Source organism: Haliotis rubra, unplaced genomic scaffold (genome assembly GCF_003918875.1).
Source record: "Haliotis rubra isolate DU_JTF1 unplaced genomic scaffold, ASM391887v1 Scf615, whole genome shotgun sequence".
Taxonomy (NCBI): Eukaryota; Metazoa; Mollusca; class Gastropoda; order Lepetellida; family Haliotidae; genus Haliotis; species Haliotis rubra.
Window position 1 is genome coordinate 355,667 of NW_025767319.1, and position 15,267 is coordinate 370,933.

General features: G+C 39.3%; 1 protein-coding gene across 10 annotated transcripts in view; it reads left to right on the forward strand.

Moving 5' to 3' along the window:
• The window catches only part of LOC124256030 (tyrosine-protein phosphatase non-receptor type 4-like), a 124,817-nt gene that overhangs the window by 36,271 nt on the left and 73,279 nt on the right, over positions 1-15,267 (forward strand). For 6 of the 10 annotated variants that reach the window (XM_046689946.1, XM_046689947.1, XM_046689956.1 and 3 more), the window contains exons 1-6: positions 2,420-2,477; positions 9,618-9,766; positions 11,304-11,417; positions 12,215-12,257; positions 12,502-12,580; positions 13,216-13,313. In XM_046689946.1, the coding sequence (XP_046545902.1) occupies positions 2,426-2,477; positions 9,618-9,766; positions 11,304-11,417; positions 12,215-12,257; positions 12,502-12,580; positions 13,216-13,313 (535 nt within the window). In that variant the 5' untranslated portion in view covers positions 2,420-2,425. Of the gene's footprint in view, positions 1-2,419; positions 2,478-9,617; positions 9,767-11,303; positions 11,418-12,214; positions 12,258-12,501; positions 12,581-13,215; positions 13,314-15,267 lie in introns of those variants that run through there. The other 4 variants (XM_046689953.1, XM_046689949.1, XM_046689955.1 and 1 more) reach the window with 1 other exon arrangement.

Below are 15,267 nucleotides of genomic sequence, written 5' to 3' on the forward strand. Positions count from 1 at the left end.
TACCCATTTAAACATTTGAGCACATATTTGTGCAGTGCACAGTTCATCTTAACCTTTCTGATTGAGTTTGTCTCCCGATGAGCTGTACACTGTGTAAATATGTACACAACATAGTGATGTCATCACTACCTGCTAAACGGTCAGTGCAACTGTGTTTTTCAGAAAAAGAATATATTCCTTTTTACTTTACATGGATTCTTTCTTACCCATGCTCGCTTGTGTGGGATTCAAATGGGGTATAATATTTGTGGATGTACGCTAGAACAGATTCTGCAGCAGTTATAGCAGGAAGAAGGTGAAGAAAAGCTGAATTCAATGTTTTCATATCCAGGTTTATTATTATTGCTCACTTAATAACAAATAGTGAACCCAAACATTGCGGATGGTCTTAAATGAAAGTGAAAGTAGTAAGGACAGTTTAAAGTGACTTAAATGGTATTGGAAGATAATTCTCAGTTTTTTTCTGGGGAGTCAGCTCATTATGGACCGTTCATAATTTTTTAAGGGAAAGGAGGGGAGGGGAAGGCGTTATCGCTTGTCATCAATTTTGTACACATGTACTAGAGGATGGGTCAGCAATTTTGTACACATGTACTAGAGGATGGGTCAGCAATTTTGTACATGACCTGCAGGGGGGGTCACTTACTTTGTCCATAAATTTTAGGGGAGGTCATTCAAATTGTATGTCATGCTCCTTCATAAAAATCATCATCACACACACACACACACACACACACACACACACACCACACCACACCACACCACACACACACCACACCACACCACACCACACACCACACCACACCACACCACACCACACACCACACCACACCACACCACACCACACCACACCACACCACACCACACCACACCACACCACACCACACCACACCACCACACCACACCACACCACACACCACACACCACACACCACCACACACCACCACCACCACCACACACACCCTAGCCATAAATTATGAATGGTCCCTTGACCTTTTGTCTATATTTTTGATATTAGTAATTATGGATTTAAACACATGTGGAATAACCAAAGCTTACTTTTTATACACTATCACTTTTCTACATTGTGTATTTTTTTCTGTAGTATTAGCGTGGTCATGGAATCCGTCACAAACACTTCCTGAAGTGTTGCCATCTTATCAGTTCCAGGTATACACATATATATGGAGTTTCTAGCAGTTTTACGATTGTGTTTGTATCACTGTGTATTGGGGTTGAAACTCTATATGCTAAACTTGCCTTTTGTGGTTGAAAACATGGTCTAAGGATGGAATGTTATAAATGTATATTCTTCTACCATACTCTGAACAGTCTGAGTGAAGCCAGGAGTTGCCTAATGTCTGCTTTGAAATAGAAGAAAAATGTGAAATGCTTGTTCACAGTTGTGGTGATGAATGAAAATGGTTTCTGTTAAACCATGAAATCCATCAGCCAAACAAAAGAGCTGACAGGTAAGGTCAGGGCATTAAAAGTGAGGCTTGTAAGAAATGGGTTGGCTAGTGGAATGCAGCGATAGTGGGATCACTGTTTGACCGAGACAGTTGTGGGAGGGAGACAGACACCTGGCCCAGTCAGCATCCCATAGCGGGAGTTTATTCACACAATACTATCACCCCAGGCCAGTGTTAAGGTGATGGTGTCGCTTGTTTCAACACAGTTGTAGATTGCCAGATATTGAAGTGGTTGTACTAGAGGTCTGAGATCATAGTACAGTCACAGAGCCACTCACCAGTGCATTCCGGGAATAGAAGTGTCACAGGAATTGTGTGTATGTTGTAGTTTGTATGTGGGATCACTCATTTCAAGACACATGGAAAAGGCTCAGCAAGTATATCAGTGATATTTCTGATTCAGAAGGAAACGTGTGAAGATCAAGGCAGTGTGGAGTTTCAATATGGATTGGAAATAATTAGGTTAATGTTTGCTTTAGGATCGCAATATTTTTCATAGTCAGAATAACTGCCTCTTCCTGACAGATTACTTGATCCTGATCAGACATTCCTGGAGCATGATGTCCTATTTTGTGTTTCAAGAAGTTGATTGTGTTAAAGCACACAACAGGTTTCCGTGTACAGAAACACGCACTCTTGGGAGCTGAGATGCTGCGAGTCATCACACATGTTATCCCTAGATTATGCTTCAAGTGTAGATGTGGAATAGGAAGGTATCCCTTGGGTGCTCCAACAGGCTATGATCAATATATGTACCGAGTATTGACACAGGATTGATTTCCATTTTGAATGCTTTGTAGCGATTCCAATTGTTCAGTTTAGGCGTCATCATGCAAGCATTTGTGACTGCATATTGCACTTATTGATGAGTCAAAGTGACCATGTTGAGCTGTTGAGAAGAAAGGCTCCTGGTACAGAAGTGGAAGTGAGTTTGTGATTCTTCTCATGTTGTGATGCAGAATATGGATTATGACTTTGACAAGGAGGTGTCTACATCTCTCGCAGGTCAGTACCCATGCTTCATAATGAAATAGCCACCTTGTCTGACTGAGACCATTACATTGTAATGTGGTGAATAGATCCAGAGTGTACTATGATGAATCCAGATGGGACCCCCATTGCATAACACTGATTAGATACATATAAAAGCTACCTGATCATACACACATTGAAGCTTTGTCTTCCTTCATACTTGTAAAAATCAGATAGAAATGGTATACAACCAGAAAATATGCGAGTATAAGCCATATATAGTGTAACTGTTGAGTTTCATTGTCATTGACAATGAACAATGCATCACATGACTAAGCACATGTGCAGGTAGTCCTGTGGTTGAAAGGGTTCTCTTCAGGACCCATCCTACCCAAGTACCCGAGTTACCCATCTGATCCCATTTCCTTGAATTATGTAGAAGGAATGTGTTGATAAAAATTACCTTGATAACTTGAAGTGGGTCTGTTTCATATTTGGGTTCCCATCAGCAAATGTAATGAATGTACACTTGTCTAGCTCTCGTCCTAAGCTGATGAAGGATGTTGTTTTAAATCTGCTTCCATGTTACCCAAGATTGTGAATACATTTATTGGTACAGTAGAAAAATAGAATACTGCTTGTTTACCTGTGGTCTGTGGTCGGATAAATGTTGGATGTTCCCACTTGTTCCAGTCATGCAACTAAGATTAGACAGAAGCCCTGACGTGATGTATGTGTCAGGGTAGTTTACACTTGAAGGGGCTGGCAGTTCCTCTTACAATGTGCACATGGTTATCTTGTAAGTAGGCTGTGTGTTATACTTAGGAGCTTCTTGGCAGAGCCAGATGCAAAATATATCGAAATATAATCATTTGAGGGTGCACAGGAATGAAGAATTAAAAAGTTTTTAAGCAGATTTATTGTTCTGACATATATGTTCTGTGTGTCTTTTGGCATCAAAGTGCACAATGTTTGAAAAAGATAGCTGTATAAGCTCATCAGAAACTTTCCTATAAATTGTGGTTAAGGAAGTATACAAAGCTGTTACACCACAAAATCATCATTTTCCTTTATGGTTTTTAGAAAGCCTTGTTTTCCCTAACCCTATTGTTTGTTGGTGGAGGAATGTGGGTGTAGCAAGTTGCATGTCGTCAGTCATCATCACCTTTGTTGGGAATATCTTTTGGGTGCGGATGTAGTAAATCTGAATTCTCTTGTTGATTGAGGGTGTCATATTTGAGACCTTCTCATTACCATGTATTTTGTATAAGGAGTGGCCTAGTTTAAGGTGCACCCAGTGTCCTGTTCACTTGCCCATGTGTTTATGACAGGCGATCGGGTGTGAGTGAGTGAGTTTAGTTTTACACGCCGCACTCAGCAATATTCCAGGTATATGGTGGCAGTCTGTAAATAATCGAGTCTGGACCAGACAATCCAGTGATCAACAGCATGAGCATCGATCTGCGTAACTAGGAACCGATGACATGTGTCACCCAAGTCAGCGAGCCTGACCACCCAATCCCGTTAGTTGCCTCTTACGACAAGCATGGGTTACTGAAGATCAATATTCTAACCCGGACCTTCACGGGTTAGAGGTGATCAGGAAGGCTTGATAGTACTGCACTCCACCATCATGGTTCGTGTCATAGACAGTTTGTCCATCTTAAACTACATGTGGGTATAAAAGTCGATTTGGCATATAGGTTCTGAGTTGATTTTCAGTCTGTCAAAATGATGGTTAACAATTATCATATCTTTGGTAAAATTTGGTAGAACATTTTGTGAAATAAATAAGGGTACCTCCCTTTCATAAGGATAGAGTCTCAATCTTGTGTATTGAAATCCAACAGGACGTTTGCCTCTAACAGTACTGCAAGGAAGCAACAACTTCTGGTTCTGTGGTGAACTGAACCACTTGGTGTTGGTTATCTAGATGACAACATGCTTCCCCAGCTTGTGAGTGTACAGCTACTGGGCTGCTACAGGAAGCTCTGTACTTCCTTAAGGGGATTCACCCACAATCCAAGTGCAGTGTCAAGGAGGGGGTATAGAAATACCCACAGTAATGTTTACATTAAGCTGTGTTTTATGACCTTGGCGACATTGCATAGTGGGGGCGGGAGAGAGGGAGGGAGCAGGAGAACTATGTCAACAATGTGTTTTACGTCACTGCTCACTGTTCTATGTACTTGAAGAATGGGGTAGTACAGTTTGTAGGGAATGACTGCAGGGCCTGGCAGGCCTAGTTGAGTCAAGGGTCACCCCTGTATGTGAAGGCTGCAATGGACTATTGTCTGTTTAGTTTCATAACATAGGGTCAGATCTTTGTTTTTATAGATGTGAATGTTAGTCTTCATGATATATATCTGATCCATGATACATACAGTCAGATCAACATGACAATCAAGACAACCAATTTACTCATTTAGATGTGAAAGTTTCTTTTAGACTAACTACAGGATCATCTATATTAACTGTATCAAACTGAAAGTCACCTTTACTTATGTACAATATACTGTGGGTGGTTGGCTGACTACCGTAGCTTCATTTATAAAAGCGTGGCTGAATGTGTGAGCAAGACAGATAACTGTGTTAGTGTGTAACAGTAATGAAGGCGCTTATGTTATATTCATGATCCAATAACATGAAGAGTAACCAACAATTGTAGAATCTCTCGTGATTATGTGAAGGTTATTTCCCTTTGTGTCAATCTTAAATTGTTTCTGTGGTCAGATTGATTGCTTATGTTCAACATTTGACATCTGGTTGTAGGGCATGTTTAGTAGTGTCTATATTCAGTTACATATCTTAAACATGCTCAAGAAAATACAGTAAATTGTAACACATTCATTATAATGTGTGAATGCATAACAACTATGTTGTGATATCGTTGTTGGCACGGGTACTACAGATATGTACCAGTGTTCCCAGGTACATTTCTGTATACAGAAACATACCCTGGCCAAAATCAAAACACAGAAACGTACCCAAGGATGAGTCCAGTCTGTATTGTGCTGTTTTCTTGATGGGGATTATCATTCTGTGGCATGAGATGCATTTGATTGCGTTATATAAGAAACAACCATACACAATAATGTATATTTCACGATGTACAACACCACTCACGATCAGGCAAATGGGAACAACTACTACAGTTTCGGTTTTAGATTGATGAGTTTATGGATTCATCTGTTGTTTAGGGTACCAGATACGTTTTTGTATTTTCACTTTTTAGGGTTCATTCTGTATACAGAAACATACCTACGGTACATATCTGTAGTACCTGTGCCGATGACTCCTTCAGCGATATTAGAAGTCTGTGAGAACCAGCCTTGTGGTTTCACCCATGTGTTTACACTGAATATGAGCAGGGGACGAACGCTTTGTCTATGAATATGTATAATTTTGATAGTAACAAGTAAACCCATTTATATTGAAAAGGAACCCCAGTGAAATGAGAGAAACAGAAACTGAGGAAATCTAGACTTGGTAGGCAAGGCAGTAGGGACAATAGTGTGGTTCAGCGACTGTAAGACAGACTGTAAGAGCAGACTGATGTAAACTTCCTGTGGAATATTGGTAGCCCTGAACTCGGTGTGTGGCAGCTGATCTGCCCAGGTGGCTGTGGTAATACTGGACATGAGGCCAGACAGACAAGCCCCACTCTCTGCTAGGTTTGCTGATTGACTCATGGTAGACACTGACCTTTCCTTCTTTGTTGGGGTCATGATGGCTTGTCAAAGACAGGATTGCCTATGTGCTAATAATAATGATCACATTGGTAATGAACTGGGTCTTCTTTGTCATGTCCATTTGTTGTGTATTGTATCATATTACAATGGATGGATATAATATGTCATATTTAATATAATATTACAATGGATGGATATGATTTGCTGTTTTTTAGCCAAATTCCAGCAATATCAGGGCGGGGAACATCATTGTAACCATGTGGGGACTTGGGTGTGATGTGGAATTGGGTCTTGGGTGTGATGAGTGTATGCTTTAAGAGCATAGTTACCCCATCGCCAGATGGATATAATGAACATACCTATAGGAAACTGCTGGATATAGTTGCTATTTTCTGTAAATGTATCTACAACACCAGCATATACAGTCATCCCTCGCCGTAACGCGGGTCTTTGGGTCCATGGATGACCCCCCGCGTTATTAGACACCCGCGTTATAGTAACGAATACATAACGCAGAATAAAGGCCAAGTAAAATCGTATTTTCCATGGACATAACAAAACTGCTAGTTTCGTGTATTGTGCCCTGTCAAAACTATATCGTATTGTTGGAGGTGAAAACAACAACAACTTGGTGAATGAAAATAGATGTATGTACATGAAACTTGCAATCAAACATCACAAGACATGATAATTCAATTGTTGTTCCTGTCATGCTACCTGTTATTCAACTAAGCCGGAAATAGCAATCAGCTGTGCACAGACCGATGTTTTGGTCCAATGTACCGGTGATTCAGTTAAGAACGATCCGAAAATATATCATCAAAGAATTTCTATTCCATTATCAGAATAATTTATATGTCAAGCAGTTATTCTAACAGAGATCTTATATATTGCTATCGTATAAGTATAATTCATGGTTTCTACGGATCTATTTAACATAATAATTTATGGGAGCCACGGATTACCCCGCGGTTTAACCGAATTCGCAGTATCGCGAAGAGCGTTATTGCGAGGGATGACTGTACCAACATGCATTTTAAGTAATATCCTAATTAGTGCTCTGATTGTAGGAATTGTTTAGTTAGGCCAGACCAATTTTATTTGTTGTTTTACGGATTTTTGTCCTGAGGAAACCTAAAGGCAGGAGGGGAAAAAAATAAAAAAATAAAATCACCCGTCAAAGTAATATTCCTTCTAAATACTCAAAATATTTTACTTTTGGCAATTTATGAAGTCTATATGGGACAAACAATCTAAAAAACATTTTTACATTTTTGGGCCAATAAAAACATTAGGATTATGTTTTTTGAGTGGGCAAAATAAGTTGTTGTTTTTTTTCTTGTTCTTGAACAAATATGACAGGCGGATCCGTAAAACAAGAAATAAAATGGGTCTGGCCTTATTTAAAAAAGTTATTCCTTGAACACACTCCCTCCTGCCCTGTATCCATGTGTATTAATGGGGGCCATCTTTCAACATGTATTTACTTTTTCAGCTGACTTGTAGCACAAAGTAGCCACATATATAATCACTGCAGCTTTTGTGAATTGATCTACTACCTCACATTTCACATAATTATGAGTGGGGACTAGACAGCAGTCTAGGTTTCCGTTGGTGATAGAGCGGCACATGCCAAGGATCTTCCTCCTTGTAGCTGACAAACAGGTGGATGTAGCTGTCATTATGGGGAGGAATTAGTTCCAGTATACAGACGTGATTGAGAAAACACCGGTGCCTTGTCAGATTTCTGAAGTATGAGCAGATAGTATTAGTGTGTCCAGTGGCAGAGACCTTCAATTATTTATAAGCAGACTAACATTAAGCCCTAGTCTGTCATACAGACCCTAAAACTAATTTATCCAAAAATGCCCATGGCAAGTCTAATTTACTTCTTTAAATATAGTTGTCTTGTTAATTTATTTTCAAGAGTCTGGGATGCAGATTAATTTATGAGTTTTGTCTGCAATCCATATTTTTAAGAAATATCATTACTTTGGTTGTTGTATGTTATGTTTCTTTCAAAAACCTTTCCTTTCCCTCATTCTTTGGTAATCATCTTGAAAACCAAACATATTTGAACTGTTGTTACACTTGAATTGATGTGAAAATTAGTATGGTAACCTTATTATATGTTCGTGTTCATGGCTTGAGTATGAGATACATTGAGTGAAAGTATACCCGGTGTGTATAAATACTGTCTGGATTTATCATCACTATCAGAAAGAAAAGAAACAGCCTCCAGTGTTATCATATGACTAGAAACTGACTTACTAGTCATTATTCTTTCATCTGTGAAATACAGGGTTACTCACGAATTGTATAACAAGAAGTTCCGGGAACATCTCGATCTCACTTAACAAAAACCTATTGTATCCACTGATCGAGTATTTAGTTATTTCAAAGGTGTCCTTTGACCTGGAACTCTAAATGTACAGGGAATGTGGCAAATATCTCATGCTTATGTCATGTATATAATTCAGAACTGACCACCCGATCCCGTTAGTCGCCCTTTACACACAATGCCATTTGGAAAGTGGTCAAATGTAGGCTTTTTCAGTAGAGTAGATATTTTATTATTTTCTTTAGGTCACCACAGCTTCTTTTGTGGGGGTTAGATCACTGACATTGTGTGTGACTCATCGGAAACATAAATACTAGAATCTGTACTTTACCAATAAAGTATTCCCAAATATAACACTGGCACATGCATCATGATAGTAGATCATACATCATACATTTTGTCTGTGGTTGGTGCAGTTGGATGTGTGTCTGTATCAGGTATTGTTCACCTGATGGTTTGTAGAACACTGAATTCCTGTCATATATTCAACATGGTGGCCACAGCAGCCATATTGAAGATATCATATTGATGCACAACTTCACTGTTTCTGCATATGCTGTTTTTAAATTTGACAGAGTAAGCTCATGCCACATGTTTTTATTCAATTATCTTTAATCAGGATAATTATTATAGCAACAGGTTTAATTTCAGGAAAATACACAATACGTATTAGTTGGAGATTGTTATTGATGATTAACATCTAGAAATGATTGTTGATAAAACAATTATCACCCTGGACACTTCCATGTTCCAGGTGTTAGTTATCCTTGTTATGATTGTTAACACTACTATTGTGTATCCTGTTGTTTATATCTCTGCAAATATATCCTGTTGTTTATATCTCTGCAAATACAAGCTGCAGCATTCGCCAACTGTCAGGAAGACAACAATCTGCCCCAGAGCTACATCCTTCCCAGTACAGGGATATATCTAGACATGCTCAAAGGCTGATGTTTGGACCTAGTTTTGCCGCATATGTCAATGACAGTATAATTCCCAAATTGAAATGAATACTTTGTTGATTTTAATGAACTTACTTCATATGAGAAATCATTATGGGCAGCTGATAGACTTTTGTTGTTAAGATGAGGTGACTACATTTGTTGGAGCTTTTGTTTCTATGTTTTGTCTCTGTTTCAGAGCTACACACTATGTCCATGAGACTGGTGTCTAGCGGGAGCTACAATGTTCGGGCTTCAGAAATGGCCCACCTCCAAGATCGTACACCCAAAACAGTCACATGTGTTGTCCACTTCCTTGATGACAGCTGTGAAACCTTTGAAATAGATGTAAGTATTGGCACCTGAATACTGAGGGCTATGTGTGAGTTGAACAAGCTGTCATAGATAGGATGAGTGTGAAAAAAACTAGTTGCTTAAGAGATATATTTCTCATTAGACACTTTGAAAACAACCACATGTAGAAAGTTGAGTAAAAAATCTTAAACACTGGTTTCAAAGTGATAGATTCATGACATTATATGTTATAATTTTATGTTTTTTACGTTTTTTGTATAATTATGATTTTTTATTCAAGTAGTGTGTTTGGTAGGCGTGATTAGTCTGCCCTTGCAATGGGTTAATTGTATCACACTGCTTTGGAACCTCAGTGCCTGGACCATTGGCTTCAAAGTAATAAGTCGAGAAGCTTGAAACAAAACGTCTTGTCAAATGTTTGATCAAAACAATATTTATTGATTACTAAAACAGAAAATAATGTTCATCCCCACTGATCTGTTGGTGGTGAGGCCTACGTAAGTGAGTGTGAGTCTGAGCGTTTCCCAGCCTACTCCCCAGGGGGCGTCACTGTCAGTGCGTGGGAGGTAGGCTGTCACAAGCCAGCAGACATCCAGGCCAAGGGAATGGATTCATTCTGTCTTGACCAACATTAACTCTGTTTATGTGGATTTAAGCCTCTGAGGCACTTAGCCTGAACTTTCTTGGATATTTGAGAGGATAGTAATGAAAGGATGCGAAGATGTTTGGTTTGGAAGAATGGACATGAGGAACAGAACTGATTGTACAAACATTAAGATGACCATATAGAGAGACTGATAAGTGATGTATGTATGGGGTGAATAGTTTGGGCTTTCTATGGAGTTTCAGTATGTGTGGGATCACATTGGTTGAAACAAAATAGATGGGATGATTTTGAGTACGACAATTACATTCCAGTATGTGAATTGTGCTAGTTGATACAACTGTCATATAATACAGCAGTGCAATGCACACACGAATGCACACACGATTATAGAAGTCCTATCTATATATCTGTCTGTCTGTCAATCCATCCATCCATTGATACATCCATCCAACCCCCACCCATCCATCCATCCATCCATCCATCTGTCCATCTATCTATCCAGCCAGCCAGCCATACAACTAGTGGTCAGGTCCAACAATTCATTCATTGAACAGTGCAAGCATCAGATTACGTCTGATCAACATATGCAAGTGTAACTGAAGAAAACATGAATTGATATCAGATGTATATGAGATCATATTTGATACTTGATCATATTTGATACTTGATCATTATTTTTCAAGGCAGATAAGTGATGAGAAATGGATCAGACTAAGCCACTGAAGGCCTTGCCACAGGACATACAGGAAGGCAGCTGGCTGTATGATGCTTGATGGTGAAAGGTGCTTTAGTGAAGGAAACTTTAGTCTCATAAACTACATGTGTCCTTCTGATCAAATTCATGCAGTCACTCCTCCCCATGGAAAGAATGTTAACTGTTTTGTGATACAGTTCAACATGTTGTCCAATATGTACATGAAGAACCAGATCAATGGCTAATTTCATATGAACACTATGTTACAGAAACGTGCCAAGGCTCAGAATTTGCTGGACAAAGTATTTGAGCACCTTGAGCTGGTTGAGAAGGACTATTTTGGACTGCAGTATTTAGACTTGCCCCCTGGTGATGATGCACTAGTAAGTGATGTTGTGTCCAGGGTACTAGCAGTGGGTTATGCCAGTGTGTATGTTGAGCTTATGAAACATACATCGATTCTTCTGCAGAAATACACAGAGGAACAAGTGGATATATATTATTGATGCATGCTTCTTTTGTGTTTGCTGGTTTACAGAGATACTGAATATTTCAGCAGTATTTTACCATTAACTTAAACGTTCTGTCAATGCATGTAGTTTTGGTTGTATGAATGGTCTTTTATGAAAAGGACTAAGTTCAGTGAAATTATGCTGACTTGAGAACCAAATTTATGACATATCTTTCTCCTATTCCAGTTTGAGCTTGTTCCAATGACCTGCTCATAGGTTAAGTATATAGGTTGCATGGCCAATGTACAAGCATACTGATTTTGTGGGTAGGTTTGTGATTTGCCAAATCTTAAATTATTTTGCTTGATAGACTTACAATGGTCAATGATGACCTTGCCCCAATGAAATGAGCAGGATTCATGAAGATCAGCTGTAGACTGTAATCAGCTGTAGACTGTAACATTGCTCCCCCACTGCTGGAGTATTCACAGGAAGGGTGTGGGTAGGGACCGTATACACCTGCACCATTACCACTAAAATAATTCTGTTAGTTTGCAAACTGAATCCCTGATCAGCAGGATACAATTTTCAAGACATTAGTCCACACTGATGTGCTTTTGTATCACGTTCCTGAAGGGTGAACGTGTTAAACTGGTATTTACATAATACTTCACTTGTACCAACACAGTGTTCCCAGTAATTTCAGTTCACTGTGTCTTCTGTTGCAGAGATGGCTGGACCCACTTAAGACTATAAAGAAACAGTGTAGAGGTACGTGTTGGACACTTCAGGGCAAACTTCAGGATATATAAGAGAAAATCGCAATTGCAATAAAATATTAGTTTGATCAGATTATGTAAAGGTGAATGAACAAAGGATTGTAATCGTGAGATAAGGTGTTTAAGTGGTGATCACATTGCATTCATAGCCATTCTATCTCTGTACACTGATTGGTTGTGGTACTTAAGTAATCCCTTTCTTATGATTCAGTCAATTTGAAATTTCTTATTTTCAGTTGGACCGCCATTTGAGTTTTTTTTCCGAGTGAAGTTTTACGTGTCAGATCCCAGCAAGCTTGCTGAAGAATATACAAGGTGAGCTGTAACACTATCATAGCATGGGTGCTGTCACATAAGGCATGATGTTAACCATGAAGGACTGAGGCTGGCGTTATGTCCGTGTAGCAGTGTGCTGCAGCCTGTAACTAGGGGATGTCAGGAACAAAGGAAGTAGCCTCTGAGTGATTCATGCTTTATCGCACAATAGGTCACTGTTTGCATATAAATCACAGCTTACGTTGTCACACTATCAAGTATGAATCACTTACTGTAAGACTAATCTGGCTGTGCATGTGGTCCTCAGTTAAATAGCACCAGTGTGAACAGTGACTCATGTCCTGGGTGAAGTCTAGGGGGTGTCCACGTAGTCCTTCTTCAAACAAATTTAACTACTTCTGTGTTTATTTTCATCATCGCTATACTGTCACTTGTAGGCTGTATTGGTGAAGATACTATTATCAATATTTCCAAACCCAGCAATGATGTGTATGTTTTAAACAAGACGTAATGGTTATGATGGTCACCATTGTATTATTCCATGGGACAACTGTTGATGTTTACCATTAAACCAACTGTTGGGTATCCCAGGCTAATACAGGTGTTGACAGTGACATTTATGTATTTCAATTATATGTCAAGGAGAATACTTGTATATAACACTTGTCTTACAGGTACCATTTCTTCCTGCAAGTAAAACGGGATATCCTGTCGGAGAAGCTGGTTTGTCCTCCCAGTCAGGCTGCGCTGCTTGCAAGCTTCTCTGTACAATGTGAGTCCCCACCCAACAGTGTCATAACAGTTACTTCTCCATGGCCATTCTTTGGTTAAACACAATCTGACCTTTTCTCACCTGGATGTACGATCAAACAATCTCTTCTTGACGACATCTTCTAAATTGCTAGTGGACTACTGTAACTGAAATACTTGTGTTGGCTCCAATGTGGCATTCTTGACAGCCTGCTAGTCAGTGGGCTGGAAAACATACTGGTCTGTGATGTTGTCTGCTGTTCAAAGTTTGTCAAAGTTATATGGAGATTAAAATACTGAAAAAAGTGGCTAAATTACAGTTTTAGCCTGCCTTACTGAATGCAGGTCGTTTAAATGCATTGTTTTAACTGTAACATTTTAGTCTTAAATTGACACAAAAGCTCAACTTAAGCCCGTATGATGCTTTCTTTTGATGACATAATATATTTCCAGATATATTAAACTTTGTGTTAGGTTTTAGTCATCATTATTTATGCAGAAAATTTAATTCTTAATGCTAATTATAGCAAATATTGAATGAGTGTATTTGTTGACATTTTGAATGTAGAAAAACAGCTCAGTTGCAGTGCTGTGGCACTGTTTCTTTTAAAGCTAGAAGAGTTATTTCCCTTGTCCATATATAGCATATTTACATATTGGCCCATTTACCAAAAGACAGTTGGTTCCATGTAAACAAACATCTGCATCTCAAAAGGTGCAACTGATAAGACTATCCATGCAAACACACGCCCATGTGACAAGTGGCATAAGTGATAAGACTATCCATGCCAACACACATCCTTGTCATGAGTACTGCAGTGATAATACTATCCATGCAAACACACGTCCATGTGACAAGTGGCATAAGTGATAAGACTATCCATGCCAACACACATCCTTGTCATGAGTACTGCAGTGATAATACTATCCATGCAAACACACGTCCATGTGACAAGTGGCATAAGTGATAAGACTATCCATGCCAACACACATCCTTGTCATGAGTACTGCAGTGATAATAGTATCCATGCAAACACACGTCCATGTGACAAGTGGCATAAGTGATAAGACTATCCATGCCAACACACATCCTTGTCATAGAGTACTGCAGTGATAATACTATCCATGCAAACACACGTCCATGTGACAAGTGGCATAAGTGATAAGACTATCCATGCCAACACACATCCTTGTCATGAGTACTGCAGTGATAATAGTATCCATGCAAACACACGTCCATGTGACAAGTGGCATAAGTGATAAGACTATCCATGCCAACACTCATCCTTGTCATGAGTACTGCAGTCATAATACTATCCATGCAAACACACGTCCATGTGACAAGTGGCATAAGTGATAAGACTATCCATGCCAACACTCATCCTTGTCATGAGTACTGCAGTCATAATACTATCCATGCAAACACACGCCCATGTGACAAGTGGCATAAGTGATAATACTATCCATGCCAACACACATCCTTGTCATGAGTACTGCAGTGATAATAGTATCCATGCAAACACTTGTCCATGTGACAAGTGGCATAAGTGATAAGACTATCCATGCCAACACACATCCTTGTCATGAGTACTGCAGTGATAATAGTATCCATGCAAACACACGTCCATGTGACAAGTGGCATAAGTGATAAGACTATCCATGCCAACACACATCCTTGTCATGAGTACTGCAGTGATAATACTATCCATGCAAACACACGTCCATGTGACAAGTGGCATAAGTGATAAGACTATCCATGCCAACACACATTTTTGTCATGAGTACTGCAGTGATAATACTATCCATGCAAACACACGTCCATGTGACAAGTGGCATAAGTGATAAGACTATCCATGCCAACACACATCCTTGTCATGAGTACTGCAGTGATAATACTGTCCATGCAAACACATGTCCATGTGACAAGTGGCATAAGTGATAAGACTATCCATGCCAACACACATTTTTGTCATGAG